Source organism: Macrobrachium rosenbergii, chromosome 4 (assembly GCF_040412425.1).
Source record: "Macrobrachium rosenbergii isolate ZJJX-2024 chromosome 4, ASM4041242v1, whole genome shotgun sequence".
Taxonomy (NCBI): Eukaryota; Metazoa; Arthropoda; class Malacostraca; order Decapoda; family Palaemonidae; genus Macrobrachium; species Macrobrachium rosenbergii.
Window position 1 is genome coordinate 48,097,518 of NC_089744.1, and position 24,177 is coordinate 48,121,694.

Consider the following 24,177-nt stretch of genomic DNA (forward strand, 5'->3'; position numbering starts at 1 on the left):
CCCTGCCCTTGTGAACTAAATAGCCTTAGACGTTTAACTGCCATCTTGCTATGTGCAAGAGTCTTCTGATACTCAGTGGTCCAGGGGCGCTGGACACAGTTCCCCCTTTGCAATCACGTTGTGCTACCCAAAATTTATCAGATTCAACAGCAGGGTTTTCATTTGTGTCAAACTATTTCAGGGTTGTAGCCCTTTCAGATTCAGTTATTTGCTACACATTATCTAGCTTTTATTGCACATTGTATGTGCCTTGCTTGGTGCTCAGTCAGCCTTTCATATTAATTTCCTGATTGCTTCAGTTGTAAATAAATTCAATTTAAAATCACCTGACTGGTTTTAAAGGTGACCTCCACTTCTCTGTTTACTTAGATGTGATATCAAGGTAAGTCAGTTTAGTTATTACATTTACTGCTTATATTCTAAGTGCTAGGTGTTGGCCCCTAAGGCAGTTGACAAAAAAATCCAGTTTCATTCTTTCAACCGGCCTCAGAATATAACTATATATATTATACATATATATACATATATACATATACATATATACACTAATTACACATTATATATATATACATATACATATATATACATATACAGGCAGGCCCCAGTTAACCCTTAAACACCGACTGGACATGTAGGTCGACTAAAATTGTCTGTTGGGTGCCGAGTGGACGTACCGTACGTCGACTACAAAAAATTTCAACCTTCGGTCAACTTTGACTCGACCGAAATGGTCGAAAAACGCAATTGTAAGCTAAAACTCTTACATTCTAGTAATATTCAATAATTTACCTTCATTTTGCAACAAATTGGAAGTCTCGGGCACAATATTTCGATTTATGGTTTTATATATGGAAATGTGCGCAATTTCATGTAGAATACAACAGAAAATAACTCATGGTTGTAGCTTCTATCAGTTTTGAAATATTTCCATATAAATCACGATAAGTGCCAAAATTTCAACCTTCGGTCAACTTTAACTCGACCGAAAGGGTCGAAAAACACAATTGTAAGCTAAAACTCTTACATTCTAGTAATATTCAGTCATGTACCTTCATTTTGCAACAAATTGGAAGTCTCTAGCACAATATTTCGATTTTTGGTGAATTTTTGAAAAAACTTTTCCCAATAACTTTTCCCTTACGTCCGCACGTGGTAACTCTGCCGAACATCTCAGAAATTCTTTCGTCACTTTGTCGTAATGTTTGCACCAGTTTATATTAGTCGTTACATAAAGTTTTATGTATGGAAATGTGTGCAATTTCATGTAGAATACAACAGAAAATAACTCATGGTTGTAGCTTTTATCAGTTTTGAAATATTTCCATATAAATCACGATAAGTGCCAAAATTTCTTTTATCAGTTTTGAAATATTTCCATATAAATCACAATAAGTGCCAAAATTTCAACCTTCAGTCAACTTTAACTCGACCGAAATGATAAAAAAACGCAATTGCAAGCTAAAACTCTTACATTCTAGTAATATTCAATCATGTACCTTCATTTTGCAACAAACTGGAAGTCTCTAGCACAATATTTCGATTTATGGTGAATTTTTGAAAAAAACCTTTTCCTTACGTCACTGTCGTAATGTTTGCACTGTTTTATTTTAGTCGTTACATAAAGTTTTAGGATCACCTGAAGATTAGCGACCCCAACACACGCTGGGGTCGCTTTTCTTCAGGTGGAAAATATTGGGGTCGCTTTTCTTAAGGTGAGGAATTAACAAGGTAAAAAGCCAGTTTATAAGTGAGACTACCCAATAAAAGTGCTAACAAACTAATTTAGAAAATGTTTTTAAATAGACAGTACTTAAGACATATTCTTATTTTTCTTTCATGGCTAAGAAACAAAACTTTTTACTCTTTAACATACAACCAAGTGGTAAAGAAGCCCTCATGGACCGTGCAGTTTATGAACAAGTTGTGCAGCCACTTTTAACAGATAATCCTCTTCCTGCTATCAACTGGTTGAAGAGCAAGAATCTTTTAAGGAGAGAAATTAAGTGCATTCAGTGCCGAAATTCAATGAACTGGACTAAACTATCTTCTATACAAGATAATTATGTGTGGAAATGCCAATTTAAAGAGTGCACTAAATTTAAAAGCAAAGTTTCTATTCGTAAGGACTCATTCTTTTCTAAATCTAAAATTCCACTGCAGAAGTGGATTCAGGCTATTTATTACTGGTGTAACAACATGAGTGAGACTACAGTGACTAATATTCTAAACATTTCAGAAAAAACCATGATTGATATTTACAGTTTTTTTAGAGAAATCTGCATGAAGTATTTTGAGGTAAACCCCGTTAGACTTGGTGGTAATGGCATAATTGTGCAAATTGACGAGTCTTGCTTTGCACGAAAAAACAAATATCACAGAGGACGTGCACCAAATCGGCCAATATGGGTATTTGGAATGGTCGACACTAGCATTAAGCCTGGTGTCGGATATATGGAGATCGTTGAAACACGTGATGCTGCAACTCTACTTCCAATCATAGAAAAAGTTGTACTGCCTGGTTCAATAATATGCAGTGATGAATGGAAAGCTTATTCAAAAATTCAATCACATCTAAGATTTCAGCATCAGACCGTAAATCACTCCCGTAACTTTGTTGATCCAGAAACAGGAGTACACACACAGGCCATCGAAAGTTATTGGAACAAGCATAAATCAAGTATTAAGACAATGCGTGGATGCAAGAGAGAATTTTTGAATTCATATTTACAGCAATTTATGTGGTTTGAAAGACATGTTAATAGTAGGTTTGATTATTTTTGTACTGAAATTGCAAGACAATACGCTTTTAATTAACTATTGATTGTTTGTCTAAATTTGTTTTTAACAAATGTTTAATAAATTAGTTTTTAATGAATATATATCTATATTTTTTTCTCCTTTTTTCTATAATATTATGAGCTAAAGGGGGTCACCTGAGGATTGGAGACACTAACAAGCAGGGGTCATTTATCTTCAGGTGGAAAATATTGGGGTCGCTTTTCTTCAGGTGGAAAATATTGGGGTCGATTTTCTTCAGGAGAGGTATTAGGGGTCGCTAATCTTCAGGTGATCCAAGTTTTATATATGGAAATGTGCGCAATTTCATGTAGAATACAACAAAAAATAACTCATGGTTGTAGCTTTCATCAGTTTTGAAATATTTTCATATAAATCACGATAAATAGAAAAAATTCTACTTTAGGTCAACTTTAACTCGACCAAAATGGTCGAAAACTGCAATTATAAGCTAAAACACTTACAGTCTAGTAATATTCAATCAATTACCTTCATTTTGCAACAAACAGGAAGTCTCTAGCACAATATTTCGATTTATGGTGAATTTTTGAAAAAAAACATTTTACGTCCGCGCGTGACGAATTCATGCATCATTTTGTGATAATATTTTCTGTGTTGCTTTGATTGTTTTACAATTTGTTATATACCAAAATCATTGCAATTTAGTGTACAATACAAAGAAAAAAAATAACTCGTTAGCTTTAACCGTTTTGCTCACAGCGCGATTTGTATACAATATGAAATTTTTTTTTGTGCTGTCATATATTTCAATATTTATATATGATAATGATATTTTTTAAATTTCTGATGGTTGCATACTAAACTTCAGGCAATGACAAAAAAAGGAGCCAAAAAATGAACTCTTAATCTTAAAAACTAAGCGTGCTGTGATTTTTTGAAAAAAACTTTTTTCCCCTTCGGCGCTAACTCCCGAACGCCACCGGCATACGACAGACACTTTTGTAAATGAGGCTCGGCGTTAGAGGGTTAACAGCGGGCTCAGTCAATGGCGATCCGGTTTTACGGGGTTTGTCTAGTGACGAAAATCGCCAATTTCCGCTTATCGGCACCGATAATTGGGTATTGGCGCTGATAAGCCTCGAAAAGCGCCGGAAATCGCCGATTTTCGGTTATCATGACACCCCCAGAACAGAACCCACGCTGATAACTGAGGACTGCCTGTGTATATAATACATATATATATATATGTTACAGTCAACATGCGTAATCAGTCATCACGCGTAATGCACTTAGGGGACATTTGATCCCCAGGAGCTAGTACTAAACACGGCGAAACAGTGAGTCACCTACACTGTTTCGCGGGTTTAGTACTAGTCCCTGGGGTCAAATGTATTTCGCCATGTTTAGTACTAGCTCCTGGGGGGATCAAATGTCCCTAAGTGCATTACGGGTGATGACTGAAATTTCAGTCATTATGCGTAATGACTGATTTACGCGTGTTGACTGTAATATATATATATATATATATATATATATATATATATATATATATATATATATATATATATATATATATATATATATATATATATATATATATATATATATATATATATATATATATACATATACATATATATACATATATATATACATATATATATATATATATATATATATATATATATATATTATATATATATATATATATATATATATATATATATATATATATATATATATATATATATATATATATATATATATATATATATATATATATACACACACATATACACACACACACACACACAGGTATATAATATCAGTTCAACCGGTTCTGTTATTAGTTATAAAATTTCTAAATATTTAGTTAAATTCAAATTCCCATTTACAAAACTCTGTTGATTTCTGTGCTAGACTTTCCCATATTGAATTATCCAGTACTGACAAAGTAACCAGTTTTGATGTGACATCTTTATTTACTAAATTTCCAGTTGATGACTTTGTAAAGTCCCCGCTCAATGGGTTTTCTTTGAAGAACCTCCCGTTTTCTACGGTGCCTTTTTCTTCTGACCCTAGGTCGCAGTACCCAGCTATATTTTTATTATGTAATTATGCATTTATTACCTACTTATTTGTGCCCTTATGTGTTGTGTATGTGTCAGAGCATTTTTGTGTCTATTTTATTTTTGTCACGTTATCTGTATGTACCTGTCCTGTTTTGCATAGAGAATAATTGACCTCGGGTCACCTGTATGTCTTTGTACTGACGCCCGCACGCCGCTTTATAAGCGGGCTGCTTCCTCAATAAACCAGCAGTAAATGTCTACCTGCTCTTTCTTTTGCACCCTCTCACAGTGGTGACCCCAGAGTGGTTCCCGGAGCCATTAACGAACCCAAACGGCGACTTACTTTTGGCCTGATGAACGACCTCATGCCCCTAACAGACTAACTACGGCGCTTTAACAGAGCTTTCGGGCGTACCGACCCTCATCGGCAGATCACTGGCGTCATTAGCAGACCCACACGGCACGCTCCCAAGCGTGTATTGACGCGAGTGTTAACTCACACTCCAAGTGAGAGTGCAGAAGCGAGCATGGACGCAGACATTCCCTCCCACATACAAATAATCGCGAACTTTGCGGAGTCTGATATCTCCCTCGCGCAAAACCCACTCATGCCCTCCCCCACGCCAAAGGCCGCGCGCTCCTCCACGCCGGTATCCGCTCCTCGCGCGATGTCCCTCCCGACGGACCAACCAAAGTCCGCCCTCGCCATAAAGCTGCCGCCGTTCACACACCACAACCTGTCATCATGGCTCTACAGGGTCGAGGGGCAATTTAGGGTAGCAGGCCTGACCGACGAAATGCTGCAGGCAGACGTGATCAATGCCCCACCGGAGGAGATTTACAGGAAGGTCGCCCCATGGGTGACGTCTGTAGCAAGCCCTGCCACCTACCAGAAACTGAAGGCCTCTCTCGTCGAGACCTGCTCCCTGCTGGTCTCTGAGAGAGCCGCCTGCGCCCTCGACTTCGTCAACAACCCTCGGCAGGACACGAACCTCCTGGAGACATGGCACGACATCCAGGACCTTCTCCTCCTACCCGGGACGGACGGCAGCGGCAGGCACACACAGATAAGCCTGTCGAGGGAGATCTGCCTCCATCAGCTCCTCCCGGAGGTTCGGGACCAGTTCTTGGAGCCCTACACCCTCCCGGTCGAGGAGCTGATTAAAAGGGCACAGCAGCTGACTGACTCCACAAGGGCAGTGAAGCAGGCATCCACGCCTGCATACCCCATCAACTGCCTCCAGCTGGAGGAAACCACGCCAGGGGAGGTCAACGTCGTCGCCAGGAGGCGACCACCCCATCACCAGAAGAAGGAAATGCTGGGGCCATGCTACTACCACCGGCAGTTCAGCAAGGACACCCAGAACTGTGAGACCCCCTGCCTTTTTGCTCATCCAAAAAACGGGGGAAGCGGTGGCCACCAGCACATGCCGCCATGGCAGCAGAAGCACCCAGGAGCCCCTCACCAGTAGGTTTCTATGTCTGCGACACCGTCTCCAGCAGGATGATGCTGATCGACACTGGAGCCATGCGGTCAGTGTTCCCGCCTTCCAGAGAGGACCGCAGATGCCCGCCGGACCCAGCTGCCTCCCTGACGGCCACCAATGGGTCCCCCCATCCTCTCCTGGGCTGGAGGTACAAGTGGAACTTCATTGTCACGGACATGAGAACTCCACTCCTGGGTGCGGACTTCCTGGCCTACTTCGGACTGGCAGTCGACGTCGGCCGCAAACGCCTGCTGGACACCAAGTCCTGCCAGTACCTTCCCCTGGCGCTGGGCCCCAGTGCACCCACGGTCTGTTCCGTCGCTCCACACCAATACGCTTCTCTCCTGAAGGAATTCCCCAAGGTATTCAAGCCCGAACTGCATCAGGTGCCCGGGGCCCCCGCCAAACATGGGATATACCACCACATCAAGACGAAGGGCCCCTCAACACACGCAAAGTTCCGGAGGCTTCCCCCTCGGCGCCTTCAGGAGGTCAAGAACGCTTTCGCCGAGATGGAGCGTATGGGCATATATATGAAGGCCTCCAGCCCATGGGCCTCTCCCTTTCACATGGTGCAGGAACCGGACTGCTCCTGGAGACCCTGCGGCGACTACAGGCGACTCAACCTCGCCACAGAACCAGACCACTACCCTCTCCCAAACATGCAAGACCTCACAGCCTCTTTCCACGGGGCCAAAATATTTTCAAAATTGGATCTCTTAAAATCCTACTTCCAGGTACCAGTAGCTCCAGAGTACATTCCCAAAACCACTATCATCACGCCCTTCGGGTCCTACGTCTTCACCTTCTCCACCTCGGCCTGAGGAATGCAGGAGCGACTTTCCAGAGACTGATGGACAGCATCCTGGGGGACCTGAACTTCTGCGTCTGCTACGTCGATGACATTCTAATTTTTCCAAGTCCCACAAAGAACACCTGCGGCACATCTGGAAGGTCCTGCAGCGCCTGCAGGAGAACGGCCTCATCGTCAGGTTCGACAAATGCACCTTCGGCGTCGACAGAGTCGACTTCCTGGGCCACCAGGTATCCCCGGGAGGCATCCGCCCACTCACATCGAAGGTCGAAGCTGTCGCCAGGTTCCCCACCCCTGCCTCCGTCAAGGGCGTACAAGAATTCCGCGGGATGGTCGACTACTACAGGAGGTTCATCCCTGGGGTCACACACACCATGGCCCCCCTGATGGAGATCCTGAACGGCCATCCGAAGACCTTAGTGTGGGGCCCCGACCAGCAGCAGGCCTTCTCCCTGACGAAGGCCACCCTCGCCAAGGCAACTGCTGCCTTGACCCACCAGGACCCCAACGCCAGCAGCATCGCCTGTGGTGCCGTCCTAGAGCAAGTCAACAGAGCCCCTCAGCCCATTGCCTTCTTCAGCAGGAAGCTCAGCCCCGCCTAGTCCCGCTATAGCACCTTCGACAGGGAACTCTGCGCAGTGTACCGGGCGGTAGCCACTTCCTGGAGGGCACGCCCTTCACAATTTGGACAGACCACCAGCCCCTGGTCCACGCCTTCACAAAGCTGGGGGATGCATGGTCCTCCAGGCAGCAACAGCATCTCGCGGCCATCGCGGAGTCCACCTGCAACATCAGATACCTCCTCGGCAGGAAGAACCCTGTAGCGAATATCCTCTCAAGGATCAAACTCAACGCAGTGCAGCTCGGGATCGACTATGAGGACCTTGCCTGGGAACAGGCCACCGACCCAGAGGTTCCAGCTTACCGCACCGCCATCACGTCACTCAAGTGAAAGGACGTGCTCCTCGCCCCTGGGGGACCAACAGCTTCCCATCGTCGTCTAGTCTTCGACATCATCCACGGGCTGTCCCACCCCTCTGGCAGGATGACAGCCAAGCTGCTGGCAGAGAAGTTCGTCTGGCATAGCATACGGCATAGCATATGGAAGGACGCGATGGCCTGGGCGAGGAAGTGCATCCAGTGACAGACCAGTAAAGTAGGGCGCCACACTGAGTCAGGGGTGGGCAACTTCCCCCACCCAGGAAGGCGTTTCGGGCACATCCACGTCGACATAGTGGGTCCTCTTTGCCCATCAGGAAGGGCCAGGAACCTTCTGACAGTCGTCGACCGCTCCAACAGGTGGCCCGAAGCGACGCCCATGGAAGAAGCCACCGCCAGTGCATGTGCTGAGGCCCTCCTCTCCAGCTGGATCAGCCGGTTTGGTGCCGCAGACCATATAACAATGGACAGGGTCCCAGCCTTCTTGTCTGAGCTGTGGACTGCCCTGGCACGCCTGCTGGGGACCACTCACCACAGCACCACTGCCTACAACCCCGTGGCCAACAGATTGGTGGAAAGGTTCCACAGGTCCCTGAAGGCATCCCTCATGGCCCGTTGCACCGCTGAGAATTGGAAGTACCAGCTGCCCTGGGTCCTCCTCGGGCTAAGGACCGCCCCCAGAGCCAATGGCGACCCGTCCACAGCAGAAAAAGTCTACGGGGAGTCTCTCGTAGTCCTGGGCAAACTCATCATAGAGGACCGGGACAACCTAACAACCCAGAGGCTCTGCGACAGGGTCGCAAAGTTCGCCCCCTGCCAGCAGACATACACCGATAGGACGTCCCCCTTCATGCCTCCCGGTCTGTCCTCCACCACCCACATCTTCGTCAGGAACAATGCCGTCTGCCCACCCTTAATCAGGCCCTACAGGGGGCCCTTCCTCGTGCTGAAGAGAAACAAAAAGGTGTTCCGGCTGGCCATCCATGGGAAGGATGACTGGGTGTCGATAGACCGCCTCAAGCCCGCACTCTTGGAGGAGGATGTCGGCGACACTCCTCAAAGCCCTGCCCCAGGAGACGTCGCCCCCGTAGCCCACCCCGCCCACAAGAAAGTTGCGTGGCCGCCCCCGTAAGGCCCCAGACCCAGGCAGGAATGCAGCCAACCGCTCCCTCACGCAACACATCCCCGGACATCGAGGAGCCGCAGCCCTCTCCACCGCCCCAGCAGATACCTGCTTTGATCAGATGTTACCTGCGTTGTTGGGGGGGGGGGGGGAGTATTGTAAAGTCCCCGCTCAACGGATTTTCTTTGAAGAACCTCCCGTTTTCTATGGTGCCTTTTTCTTCTGACCCTAGGTCGCAGTACCTAGCTATATTTTTATTATGTAATTATGCATTTATTACCTACTCATTTGTGCCCTTATGTGTTGTGTATGTGTCAGAGCATTTTTGTGTCTAATCTATTAATTTTATTTTTGTCACGTTATCTGTATGTACCTGTCCTGTTTTGCATAGAGAATAATTGACCTCGGGTCACCTGTATGTCTTTGTACTGACGTCTGCACGCTGCTTTATAAGCGGGCTGCTTCCTCAATAAACCAGCAGTAAATGTCTACCTGCTCTTTCTTTTGCACCCTCTCACAACTTACTTCAATATTTATCACAACATTTGGAATTGAATAAACTAGAATTACCTACCAATGTTATTTTTGTTCAGGAGACTTACCTGCCAGATATATATATAGCTGTATTCTCCGAAGGTCCGACAGAATTTCAAATTTCGCGGCACACGCAGTGGCCGGTCAGGTGGTTAGTACCCATTCCCGCCGCTGGGAGGCGGGTATCAGGAACCATTCCCATTTTCTATTCAGATTTTTCTGTCGCCGGACTGTCAACACCTGTTGTCAGTTCCTCCGCTTTTGATTTCGAAATTTGTTGTCACTTAAGTATTTTGGTTGTTTTTGGTATTCGACTGGATCTGTGACTTGGCATACGCTCTTTGTGGACCGTTTTTGATTTTGCTTTTGACTTTTCTTATAATTAAGATGTCTTACCTCTAGCTATCGAGTCTGTAGCTTGGGTGAATGTAAGGTGAGGCTATCAAGACTTTGGTAGTTCCTCACACTCTTTATGTATGATATGTAAGGATGTTCAATGCTCTATGATAATCGGTAATGAATGTGTGGGATTGTCTGAGGGTGAGTGGAAGAAATATGTAGCCTATATGCTTAAATTAGAGCGTGATAGGCTGAGGAAATCTTCCTCCTAGAGTGCATCCTTAGTTGGACAGTCAGGTTTTCTCCTACTAGTAACCCTGTAGTAATTTATTACTAACCCTGTAGTTTGTTGCTGCAGAAGGTAATTCCCTGGCTCGTGTGGAGTCAATGCGTGCTCTTGAAACTAAAGTGAATGCAATTCAAACGCATAGTGTTAGTGCCCCTAGTGTTGTGGAGGGGGCGTCAGATCGGCCCTATAATGCCTCTAGGCCTGGACCTCTGTCGAACTCCCAGGACCAGGGAGGGGGCATGTCGAAAGCCGCATGAGGGTTACGGGGCTTCCCACCGATCTGGCGTCCCTTCGGCAGGTCCTGATGACGCTACCCAGGCTGCCAGGGGATCGTGCTCAGGCACGCATCCTGAAGGATTGCTTCTCGTCCTCCGACACGTCCTCCCGCCACGGGGTTGGAGCTCGGTTGGACTCTCGCCCTCTTAAGAGAAGCTTAGAGGAGAGGACGCCACGTCCTCTTCCTCTAGACGTTTGTACTCTTCCCGATAGTTGCGTGGATATTCCTCTGCAGAAGAGAATAAAGTGTTTTTGAATGATCTCTACTCGACCCCTGTCGCGCTAAGGCAAGGGCTAGAGCTTCTTCCCTGTGGAAGGAAGTATACGTCTCTCGCCCTTTTCCTTCTCTCAGGTTCATCCCTTCTCCCGAGAGAGTGGCTTCTCCAACGCGTAAGATTTTGTTGGGTTTGCAACAACAGCTGGATGCTCTCATGAACCTTTCAAGAGTCGAATCTGCCTGTTAAGAGGTACAGACTTTCACCTTCGTCTCCTGCTTCGGGAACGATACAGAGCGTCTGTCGTCTAGAGAGAGTGTTTAGTGGCTTCATATTCGTCTTCCCCGAGTTGAGGTGTTGGCCTTTTCTCTGTCGGACTTCGGAGAATACAGCTATATATATATCTGCCAGGTAAGTATGAACAAACTTTATTTTATCATTAAAATATCATATTTGATACCCCTTTGTATAAAAAATTGTAAATTCACTTTTAATGGTAATTTTTATGAACAAATGTTTGGTATGGCCATGGGGAACCCTCTTACGCCACTTTTGTCTAATATTTACATGGAATTTTTTGAGTCTAGACTTATTCCAAGAAATCTATTCTCTAAGGTGTTTTGGGTTAGATATGCAGACGGTTGTGTTTGTACTGTAAAAGAAAATTTGAAAATTCCCGATTTCTTGCAAACAATTAATAATCTTGTATCATCCATAAAATTCCCAATAGAATATGAAGAAAATAATTTTTTACCATTTTTGGTTGTCTTAGTTATTAGAAATAACACCAATTTTTGTTTTAAAGTATATAGGAAACCCATAAATAATTTTTATTATATTCATTTTGACTCTGGCCATGTTAAACAAATTAAAGCGTCAAAATTTTCCAGTATGTATCTTAGAGCTCTTAGAATTATAGATTTGTAGTCCTGAATTTTTGGGAGAGGATTATAAAATTATTGATAAAATAGGAGATTCATTGTTACGCTACCTCCCTCCTTTTTTTAGAATTTTGTAAAAATAAAGCAAAAAAGACATATTACAATCCAACAAGTCTTAAGAAAGAACTTAAGAATATTCTCTGTTTACCATTTCATCGTAATTTCATTCCTGCAGTGCCCATTTTAAAAACGATTGATGTTAACTTAGTACAATATTCAAATATAGTATATTTTGAGAAATAAACTAATTCAGAATAGCCTGCCCAATTCAAACAATATTGTATACAGTATTCCTTGCAAAGAATGTAATTAGATTTATATTGGTCAAACATCAAAAGGACTAAAATTAAGCTGCCAACACAAATATACCATTTCAAGAGGCTTATCAAATAATGGCATTGCGGCTCATTGGCTTAAGACAGGCCGTGCCATGAACTGGGATAAGTCATCAATAATCTACAAGGTCAACGACCATCGGGAAAAGAATCTGGTAGAGACTGTTGTCCCTATGTTTTTTGTTTAAGGAACGTGCTGCCCAGATTAACAAACTGTAACCCTGGCCCCCCTTCTGTTTTTGTATATAAAGCTTTGTCAACTTCTTTTGTATTCAGTGTGAACTTTGAACTTAAAAATATAGAATAAACTACAAAAGTACTTGTTCAAAGTCCCAGTTTTCACTCACCTTCTTACATGGATTTTGTGATATTCTCAAGCACGCATTCCTTCATGCTGCATTGAAATATAAATATAAATAAATAAATGAATTATTTATATATATATTATATATATATATATATGTATATATATATATATATATATATATATATATATATATATATATATATATATATATATATATATATATATATATGTGTGTGTGTGTGTGTGTGTGTGTTTAATATAATCATTCTTGGACCAATAGATGTTGCAATAAACACAGTAACCTAAAGGTACAATATTCTAGATGCTATACAGTATCTGGTCCAAAATGACGAAGTTGAATGAATTGGTGATAGCTATTTTAGTAAGGTATGTCCCTAGAAAATTCATCAAGATCAGGACAAATGATAAGTCATGGTTTGATGATCCCAGTAAACAAGCATGAAAACTACTCTATTTTTGTTGAGTTTCACTGTCCTGCGAAACAAATGTACCATATGGGTAGAGAAATTAAAGAGGAAACTTAGCCTCATCTGTAAATCATATTTACATCTATCTTTGAGTCAGGCCCATCTTCCATCACACTTCTACGAACAGATAATGCTGATTGGTAACTGGCCCTAAGGAAGAGGCTGAACTGCTCCATTTAGCTTTTGAAGCTAAGCAATCAGCTGAGGATATCCCTCTCCATGATACTTGTCATCCTGACCCTATTCTTAACCTGTAAGGGATGGGCAATTATATACGAGTATAATGCGCACTCCCAGACCGGGCAGACTTTAATGTCGGCCAATTTAAGAAAAAAACACATCAATGGAAAGAGGGAGATATGCAAATGCACATGGTGTAAGAAAAAAATTCTAAAAAATTTTCCCTTCCTTCCACGGGAAGTTGAAAGTGACTATTTACAACCCTGTGTGAGCCTCTTTTGCAAAACACTCATAAATTTTAACAAGTTATACATGTTTTTTTATAATTTATTTTATTTTGTAAAGTTAGAATTACAACATACACAATATCATAACAGATAAGAACTAAAATCAATAACAAATTCTGAGCATATTTGTTGTAAAATATTTATGTAAATTTACTGAGATCGGGAAATGCAGTAACTTTCTTTGGATTTATACATGTTTTTTCTAATATTTCTTTGCAAAACTACAACTATAACTGACATCATATCATAAAGGATAAGAACTAAAACTAACAGTAATCCCTAGGTATATTTATGAGGAAATAAATAAAAAGACATCATGGCAGAGAGAGGAACAAGACATTCCCCCTCCAAGTCAGGAACAATGCCGAAGTTCCCAAGACGCCCACGATCGAGCTGAGCTGAGTTCTTTAGTTGCCACAATTCATTTGTGGGCCATTGAAGTACTGGAAACTTTCCCGTTTGATACAGATAAATCGTATGGCACGTAATATTAATCCTCCTCAGAGGGGGATCCATCCACCACCCAAAACCTGTTTTAGATCCTCTATAGAGGGGATCCATCCATTAAGGGTAAAAAATTTGCTATTCATTCTAGGGGTGCTAAGAAAATTCTTGATAGCTGGGGTGGAGATCTTGATGGTTTCTTCCCTTTGTTTTTTAAAATTTTTCTTGTGTTACCAGATATTAATAGATTCCATAGATTTTTATGATGAATTAGTATCTTTGCTGATGAGTGCAAGCTTAGTAATTCTGTGCCTGTTCCATAGTGGCTTATCTGTACAGGCCAATTTCTATTCTCCCTGTGCTCTCCATCTCCAAAGTTGCAAAATCTTTCTAGGCCACAAAACAAGTATGTGGAATTCAAAGGATTGTTAGCTTACAGTCAGTATGCATACAGGAAGCAGTTAGGTACCTACCTGATGAGGGTTTTGAATAGAGTACAGTATTATTATTTTTGTAATTCAGAAGATGAACTCTATTCATATGGAACAAGCCCACAGAGGGCCACTGACTTGAAATTCAAGCTTCCAAAGAATATGGTGTTCATTAGAAAGTTGTAAGACAAGGTAGAGAGATACAGAAAGAGGAGATCCCATATACTAGAAAAGGAAAAAATTAAATTAAATTCATAAATGCATAAAAATGTAAGTAAATTATTAAAATGCAAGGAGAACTGTGTTAGGGTAGTAATACATCGCATGACATCCTCAGGGAGACTGTTCCATAGCCCAGTGGTGTGAGGAATAAAGGACCTCTGGAACTGACAAGTTCAACAGCAAGCCATATTTCATGGTCTCAAGCATGAAAAGGAGATTAGGGATCAATTGGAAATGTGAAAAACCTGTGTCAAAAACAGGTTTTGACGTAGGAAAAACCTATTTTTGGTAGTCGCTGTTTCGTCCTCAAAGGAGTTACCTTCCATGGTCTACCAGAGCTCCATGGTGACCAAACTAATATCAAAGAATTCTCTTCTAATTTAGTTGGTCTTTTGGCCAGGTATTGTGTCGTAATGATTAACATTATAACACATGATGGAGTATATAATGGACTCAAAGATAAGAGGGCACTTTCCCTTATCTTCAGCAAAGCTGAACCCAGTTTTTCCAACGTCAATTAACCCACAAGAAAGAGAAGTGACTATTGCGCACGCGCATCCGCCCTCTTGTTTACAACCGGGCCGTTAAAAGACCAAGGAGCTATTACTCTTTGTCAAAAAATACAACTTATGAAAAACTGACAGACAGAGACCATCATAACTGCTAATATTAGAAACAGAAATTTATCACCATGAACCACTCTATCTAAAAGACATAAATCTCTGGCAGAAGCAGACATCCACACCAGGGAAGAATACTCTAGTAAAGGCAGGACAAAAGACTTAAAACAGGTTCCATTGATTTAATCATTGCTATAAACATGAGGCCTTCTGTACAATACGTAACTTTCGTGCAGCATTTGCAGACACATTCATTAGATGTTTCCCAAAAGTAAGGTGTGAGTCAAAAAGTTACACCTAGAATAGTTAAAGCTTGACTCATTCAGCAGAGTCCCATCCACCTGGAGGGGGGCAATGGGGTGGAAAATCTGTACAAGACCTGCTAACCAACAGTGTTTTCATTTTACCTGAGTTCAGTTTCACACCCCACTTGAGTAAACCATTCATTAACCCGCTCCATGTCACGACTTGAGACTAAGGGTAGCTTCATTTCTCAAACATGGTGACTTTACTACACTCACAACCCTTCATTTCTCAAATGTAGTGACTTTACTTCACTCACAAGTGTTGTCAAATCATCAGCGTACTAAACAATCTTGTTTTCCAGGCCAACAACCATATCACTTGTATACAATAAAAATAACAGAGGACCAAGAACACTAACCTGTGGAACTCCAGACACAATAGGTCTTAGTTTGCTAAAGATGCCATCAACAGCAGCTCGCTGCTGCCCACCTTTAAGGAAATCTTGAAGTAAACCTAAAACATATCCACCCACTCCAAGATTTTGAAGTTTATAAGTAAGTGCATATTGACTGTCAGCAAACAATCCTTTTGATTCCACATACTTATATAGTGACTGAAAAATACATTTTTCTGAGACTTTGGAGAGCACAGGGAGAATAGAAATTGGCCTGTAGTTACTACAGTCTGTAAATATGCCATTCTTTGGAACAGGCACTATATTGCTAAGCTGGCGCTCATCCGCAGACACTACATCGACCTAAAAATCTATAGATTCTACTAATCTTGGGAGACAACTCACTAGAAACTTTTTTTGTTTTTTAAACAAAGGGAAGAAACCATTAAGTTCTTCAACCCAGCTCTCAAAGATTATCAAGAATGAGGAGGGATATCCTTAGCTGATTGCTTTGCTTCAAAATCTTGATGAAACAGTTCAGCCTTTTCCTTAGGGTCAGTAACCAGTCTACCATCATCTGTTAGTAGTGGTGGAATGGAAGACAAGCCTGACCCATAGATGATGCCAATTAGGTCCACCAAAGATGAGGCTGAGTAACGTCTTCAAGTTTACTCTTTACAGCCCCTTTCACACTGGGCAATTGGTAGCTGCCACTATTTGCCTCCCACAGTTTTCAATGGAATCTCATATGAGGGTATCTGCAGGTGCTGGGCCAGGAATCACGCTCAGATGGTTGCTCTCTCCAAAACTAGTGACCCCCAATTTTGGTTGACGTCACCCTCTGTGAAGCATTGTTTCCAATAAGAGCTTTCATATGGCACCACTAGTTGCTGACACCTGTCTTTGTTACCCAGGCACTTTGGGAGATCAAGACTGCTATGATGGAAGGCATTTCAAAGATGGTAGAAGAGGTGAACACAGATTTCATTTATGAAACTGAAAAGAGGCCAGTAATTTAGAATATGTTTCAAAGAATAGAGTATGGTAACAAGACAGGAAAGAGGAAGCCCTGGCATGAAATCATAGTGAACTTCATTCACGAGTTTGAAGACATCTCTCGGGTGAAAAAAACAAAATTGTAAAGTTTGGCTTAGTTTTATGCTCCAGATTGAAATTCGATGGCATGTCTATCTCTTTCTGCAACTTAATCTCTGTTATAACTGGATCCATTAAGATAGGTTTTGATATTTTCCATGCCTGATTCTTATTTAATGTTATTATGTTCATTAGTTTTATTGTTTTGTATTCCTTTCTTCAGGTTTACTCCTTATTTCATTTTTTTTTATTGGACTACTGTGCCTATTGGGGCCCTTGGGCTGGTCAGATCTGGCTTTGTTGCCTCTTGCTGATGAAAATAATAATTTCTTTCCACCGATATCAAAATTTGTCATCTGGCACACTTTTCGCAACACATCTTGTTTACTCATTCTTCTTTTTGCTTGCAATTTCCCTTTCACTGAATGGCCCCATAGGTCCCAGTGCTTTCCCTAAGTATATTCCATTCAGTTCCTTTAAAAATTATTCATTCTTTACTGACAATCATAACAAATCCAATCTGTGGAAGACACTAGTTACCTGCAGTTGCCCATTCTTTCACACTAAGGCAACTGGTGGCAGCCATCGGTTGCCCAATATGAAACAGGCCTAAGGAATTATTGTAATTTCTCTCAGCTTTATGGTATATTCTGTTCGCAGCACAGTGAGACTCAACAAAAATGGTGTAATTTTCATGTGAACAATTTTGCCTCCATGTGTTGAATTTGGTCTGTTTGTCATGGTAACTTGTCTACATGTATCATCAACCATAGATGGTCATTTGTCCTGAATTTGATGACCTTTCTAGGGACATACCTTATTAAAATAACCATCACCATTTCATTTACCTAATTGGAATTTGGATCTGTTGTAGCATCTGAAACATTAAGTACCGTACCCGACATGCTCCAATAATGTGATCCCAACTGGTTCTAGATTTCAGCTAGACAATTTTTCCAGTGGTGGAATTAGGAATATACTGATTAACAATTATGTCCATTCAGTGGCACAGTGATCAGAAGTGCCTATATACTGGCAGACCTTGGACTAGACAATAGCAGGAACATTTGTGACTATGAGGGGTCTAATGTACTATCAGCAACAAGTGTGGGTTCCTCAATTAGCTGAACAAAACGAAGGATACACAGAACTCAAGATGAGAGTAATTCAAACAGGTTTTAGTGCTGCTTTTGAGTTAGTAAATCATGAAGCACTTATCTTTAAGCTTCAGAATCTTGGAGTGGTTGGATATGTTTTAGAGCAGAAAGCACTGGGACCTATGAGGTCATTCAGTGCTGGGATATGTTATAGGATTACTTTAACATTTTTTTACAGGTAGCCAGCAATGAGTTGCTGCTGATAGGATCTTTGGCGAACCAAGAGACCTATCGTGTCTTTGTGTTCCCCAGGGTAGCGTTCTTGGTCCACTGTTATTTTTAGAGTATACAGGTGGTATGGTTTTTGACCTAGAAAACAAAATTGCTCAGTACTCCAAAGATGCAACTCTTGTGGATGTAGTAGTCTCCACTTATGAGAAACGAAGTCTCAATCATGACATGATTAGCGAATGATATAGTTGGTGGGGTATCAGGCTGAACTCAGTAAAATGACAAATTTTTAAAGAAATTTGTATTTTTCCTAACATACACACCTGAGGTCTTTACGTCTTGGTAGTTGGCTACTGACAGAAGAGGAAGGATCCCTCTCATCCAGATGGTGGGCATTCACTTTACCTTTTGGCCCAGGAAGCAGAATGAGGGGTGGCTAGAGGTGGGCCATTTATGTAGAGACCTCAGGTTTGTATGTTAGGAAATATACAAATTACTTTAAAAATTTCTCATTTGTTCCCACATGTATACAAACCCTTGGTCTTTACATGTGGGAGACTTAATCCTTGGTGGGAGGATTCTGGGCAAATCACTGAACTGGCTGGTAGTTTGTCTCACCTGGGGCATCTTTCCTGTTCATGTAAGATCAAAGGAAGGAGACCCATGCCTCTGATCTGTTGAACATGTGATGTTCAACTGCCAGACTTCTGGGCCTTTGAATAAATGGAAGGTAACGTCATTGATTTGAAGATAAGCTTCAATGAACCAGTATTGTCGGGGACAGTAAAGCTGAAGATAACCAACGGGTCTCTTCATTGCTAGTCCCTCCCCCCTCTTGCTAGAGAGAGGGTAGGAGTTGCATCTATTAATCCAAAAAGAGCTAGATTATAGATAGGATACTGGGTCATCTAGAACACCTGCATGCATGCCCATCCAACATGTGACAGTTTGCTAACTGTCCCTTAGAAGGGTATAAAAGAGTAGTTGGGAGGCCAGTCCCACACACACCTCCTCTTTGCAGCTGCACACCTTAGGCGAGATGCTACCTGTCCTCAGCAGCTGGGTGATGTACATGACTCTTTGAGTAGCCACCACAGAACCAAAGGAAAAAAAAAAAACAATAAAAAGTCTGAGGATCTATGGGCAACATTCCGAAGGTAAAAAGGTGGCTAATGTGGTCTGTTGTGACTGCATTACCATCCTTAGTACCTGTCCGATGGGTTCTTCCTGAATGCTATAGGCAGACCAGTGCCCCTGACCTTATGAAATCTCACCTGGAATGTATTGTTGTCTACCATGTCAGCTGTGGAGTATGTCTGTTTGATCATACACAAAGTCAAAATAAATGGAGCTCCTAGACACTAATTCCTGGCGGAGTCGGAACCAAAAAAAAGTTGTCGGCACTAGTTTGGAGGCAAAGTCTTAGGGTGGATGGGGCTATGCTGAATGAGTCTGAGGCTTTAACTATATTTCGTGTAACTTTAGACTCGCATCTTACTTTTGAGAAATGACTAATGAGTGTCAAGAATGAAATATATAATTTAGGCCAAAGGCCAGGTGATGAGACCTATGAGGTCATTCAGCGCTGAGTGGAAAATTGAGAACAAAAAGGTTTCAGAGGTGTAACAAGAGGAAATCCTTGCAGTTGTATTATAGAACAATTGTTAGGAAAGTAAGATTGAAGTTAGAGAACATGAATGACAGTACAGTAAAAGGATTGAAAGGGCTTGCAGCTAGGGTATGAAGGGATGCTGCAAAAACCCTAAGTAATGCTTACAGTGCTCCTTTGAAAATGTCAGCAAATGCTACACAGGAAGTTAGGTATTGTATTTAAGGCCTCATATACCTATAACAATGATAAAATCAATGCAATCTGTTTTAGGTCATTTGTCCTTCCTTTACTAGAACACCATTCTTCAGTGTGAATGTCAGTTTCTGCCAGAGACTTTTCTTTTAATTAGAGTGGTTTGTGGTGGTTGGTTCTGTCTCCAACACTAGCTGATATGACTTGGATCACCAAGGAATGTCTCTTATATGTCAAGTTCTTGTAAGTTGTATTTTAACAGAGAACTTTCATTATTACAACTGATCCCTGATCCTGAGAGCAACCAGATTTGCTGAACAACAGCAACAGCACCAGCACCAATAAGCAGTGCATGTGCCATGCTGTCTGACTTTTCAGTTCCAGAGATCTTTACTTCCTCACACTGTTGGACTGTGGAACAGTCTCCCTGAGGATGTGCAAGTTAAGATGCAATACATTGCTACTACCTTAAAACAGTTCACCTTGTAGCTTAATTTTTTTTATGTATTTATTAATTTATATTTCTCTTTTCTGATACCTTACCTCTTCTTTCTGTAATTCCTTTAATCTTTTGTAACTTCTTTCAAATGAACACCACATTCTTTGGAAGCTTGAATTTCAAGTCAATGCCCTGTAGGCTTATTCTATATGAATAAGAGTTTATTTTCTGGAATAATAATAATAATAAAGTTATATACATTTCTTCTATTGTATTCTTCTTTGCTATGTTTCTGTATATTTTCACAGAGGCATACATTAAATTTCTGCAGAAACTTCTAAAAAAATTATTTTGGTTTATTTTACAAGAATGCATACTGACTTTAGAGAACACTATACTCTACTACTGTAGCCCTTCAATAGTAAAAATTGCCAGACATTGAAAAAATTTTATCTATAGTAATTCTTTGAGAAAAACACTAATTTAGCCAGAAGTTATGAAGTATGTTTTCAGTGTGGGATGGCCGTCAACTCAAAGACAACTATGAAAACAAATAACATATCTGTTAAGCTTATCCAAAACTTGCAGTGTGAGAACATAGATTGGTAAGTGATTAATGAACAACCTCAGTGGGGCCTGTGAGAGAGAGAACTTGTTTACAACAGTACTCTAGTTTCTTCTGCTTTTAAACTTAAAATATTCACAAACTTTCCAGAACATTACAATCATTGGGTAGTTTAACCCCTTCGGTACCGTGACGTTTCTACGACGCCATAGAGAGTACAGTGACGCTACCTAGGACGTATATATATCGTCATAACTCCATAAACGCTATAGGGAATGCTTATAGTGCTGGCTTATGTATTCTACTTATTTTTGAAGGTGTGGGTAGGCTGTACTAACCAACACTAAGCTCCTCCTACTTTTTTTTTTTCAGCCACTCATGGACATTCTTGGCTGTGACATCACAGCCTTCTCATCATCAGTTTATGCACATTCACAGCAAAAAGCATGAGTGAAAGCAGTGACGTCTCTTCCGAGGAATATGTTCCTTCTGAGGAAGAATATGAGAGCAATGACGAGCTCTCAAGTGATGATGAAGTTGAAGAACGCGAGGTGGACGGTGGCTGGACCTATGTTACCAACATATTTGAGGATTGTCGCCCAGCAATGATGCCAGAATTTCATGATGACTTTTCAGGGCTAAATCCAGCGCTTGGGGATGCACCTTTCCTTAAGCCTGGGGATGCATGTAAATTTTTTTTTTTTTTATGATAAAGTGATGAAAACTCTTTGCTCATGGGCTAATGAGAGAGCTGCATTATTTTTTCAAGAAAATCCCCAGAAAAAAGGGAAAATTCATGGGTTGATATGGCGAGAGGTAAAAGAGGGGGATATGTATGTTTTTTTGTTTGATTTTGGCTATACTGTATATATGTATATATATATATATATATATATATATATATATATATATATATATATATATATATATATATATATGTATACATTTATATGCATAATGTGTGTACATTTATATGCATGTGTGTATATTTTGAATTCACGTTCACTTCCATTAATATACAAAGCAGAATGGATGCTAAAGCCTTTTCTTTCATGGTTATATGGACTCTAGGGCGAGTTGGGAAAATGCGGGATACATCATCTCGCCGATTATGCATCATGCGGTACCGAAGGGGTTAAACAGCCCACTGAACTAAGAGGCTCAACACTCACAAGGACAGCCTATGGGGTTCTCAATAAAATGCAGGTTGTAAAAATGTTTATAAATAAAGTGGAAAGAGTGAAAATGTACTTATATTTATTTATGAAATTTAGGCTGTTAATTCAAGCACTGGGGCACTTATGACAATTCAGCACTTAAAGCAGTGAAGACATCTAGAAAATAAAAAGGAAATGACATACATGGATCTGCAGGTGGAACTGGGTGAAAACCCCACAGTTGTACTATGAAGTAAAAGTTAAGAGAGGTTGGACAGCAAGACTGAAGAAAGGAAGCAGGAATGGCTAAAAAGTGAGTGCAGCTAGGGCTGAAGGGCTGCCAAAAGCATCGTTCAGTAATACTACACTGCAACTATGGCACTAATCCCTACAGGGGTACAACGACAATTTCACAAAGCAATTGGCTTAACTTAAATATAGGAATGTATATAATATACATTGTTAACATTTTTAAAAAAATATCTGTGGGTCAAACAAGTGACTTACTTAAGGATAAAATGTGCAATCTGCTGTCCTTTTTGCTACAATTAATTTTATGAAATTGTTTACCCAGCCCACTGAGGCATTATTCTTACTTCACAGGTTGACCCAAAAGGTCTTAATTAGTAAACTGTTATTAATGTCTAACAATTGGATAAATTACAAATGTTTATCATCTAGCAATTTAAACAGACCATGAAGCTTAAACATTAAACTTATAGTGTTGGCAGAATTTTGTGTTTAATAATAAAATTAAAATTGTAATTTGCATTCTTTACAATTTTAATGACTGGATAAACAAAAAATTTTCAAGTTTTTTTTTGCAATTATTCGAAGTATTTGTTTCCAATTGCTGATTTCCTTGTTAGCTGTTAAATGACAAATTTTTTAAGTAATTGGTAGTTTTCCTAACATACAAACCTGAGGTCTTTCTTTACATATGGGGTTTACTTTCAGCTCAAGCTGGAACCAGCCATTAAGCTTAAAACAAGGTAATTCTTGGTAGTTGGCTACCTATGACAGGGGAGGTAGACCTGCCATCATGTCGTTATACATTCACTTTACCTTTTGGCCGAGGTAGCAGAATGAGGGGTGTTAGAGGTGGGCCATTTATGTACAGACCTCAGGTTTGTATGTTGGGAAAATATAAATTACTTTAAAAATTTGTCATTTGTTCCTACACATATACCAATCCCCTGTCTTTACATATGGGAGACTTACTTCTTTGTGGAGGTTTCTGGGCAAATCTCTGAACTGACTGGTAGTTCAAGTCACCTGGGGTCTCTCTTCCTGGTCATATAAGAGCAAAGGAAAGAAACCAAACCTCTGATCTGTTGAACATGTGCAGTGTTCAGCTGTCAAACTTCTGGGCCTTTCGAATTAATGGGATGTAGCATCACTGATTTGAAGAAAGGCTACGATGAACCCACATTGTTGGGAACAATAAAGCTGAAGACAACCAAAGGGTTTGTTCATTGTCAGTCCCTCTCTCTCCTTGCTAGAGAGAAGGTATGACTTACGTCTGTTAATCCAACACATGTTCAGCTGCCAAACTTCTGGGCCTTTCGAATTAATGGGATGTAGCATCACTGATTTGAAGAAAGACTACAATGAACCCACATTGTTGGGGACAATAAAGCTGAAGATAACCAAAGGGTTTGTTCATTGTCAGTCCCTCTCTCCCCTTGCTAGAGAGAGGGTAGGACTTACATCTGTTAATCCAAAAGAGCTAGATATAGATAGGATACTCAGTCATCTAGAACACCTTCATGCACACCCGTCCAGCATATAACGGCTTGCAAACAGTACCTCTGCTCACTGGGAAAGGAATGGTATAACAGAGAAAGGTAAGAGGTCAGTCCCACATACATCCCCCTCTTTTGCAGCTGTACACTTTAGGTGAGATTCTACCTGTCCTCAAGAGCTGGGTGATCTATGACTGTTGAGCAGCCACCACAGAACCTAAGGAAACTGAGTCCGAGGGTCTATGGGCAACTTCATGAAGGTAAAAAGGAGGCGAACATAGTCTGTTGTGACCGCATTTCTGTC

The 24,177-nt window shown here is 41.2% G+C and overlaps 2 protein-coding genes across 2 annotated transcripts in view; both read left to right on the top strand.

The window, feature by feature from the left end:
* Positions 1–21,837, top strand: part of thoc5 (THO complex 5) — a 319,834-nt gene extending 297,997 nt beyond the window's left edge. Inside the window, exon 16 of the mRNA XM_067096331.1 lies at positions 21,344–21,837. The gene's annotated coding sequence lies outside the window, so the exon portion shown is untranslated. The remainder of the gene's footprint in view (positions 1–21,343) is intronic.
* On the top strand, positions 8,449–9,201 carry LOC136837503 (uncharacterized). Its single transcript, XM_067102334.1, has one exon. It carries the CDS (start codon positions 8,449–8,451, stop codon positions 9,199–9,201), a length of 753 nt encoding a protein of 250 aa, XP_066958435.1.
* Positions 21,838–24,177: the final 2,340 nt, after the last annotated feature.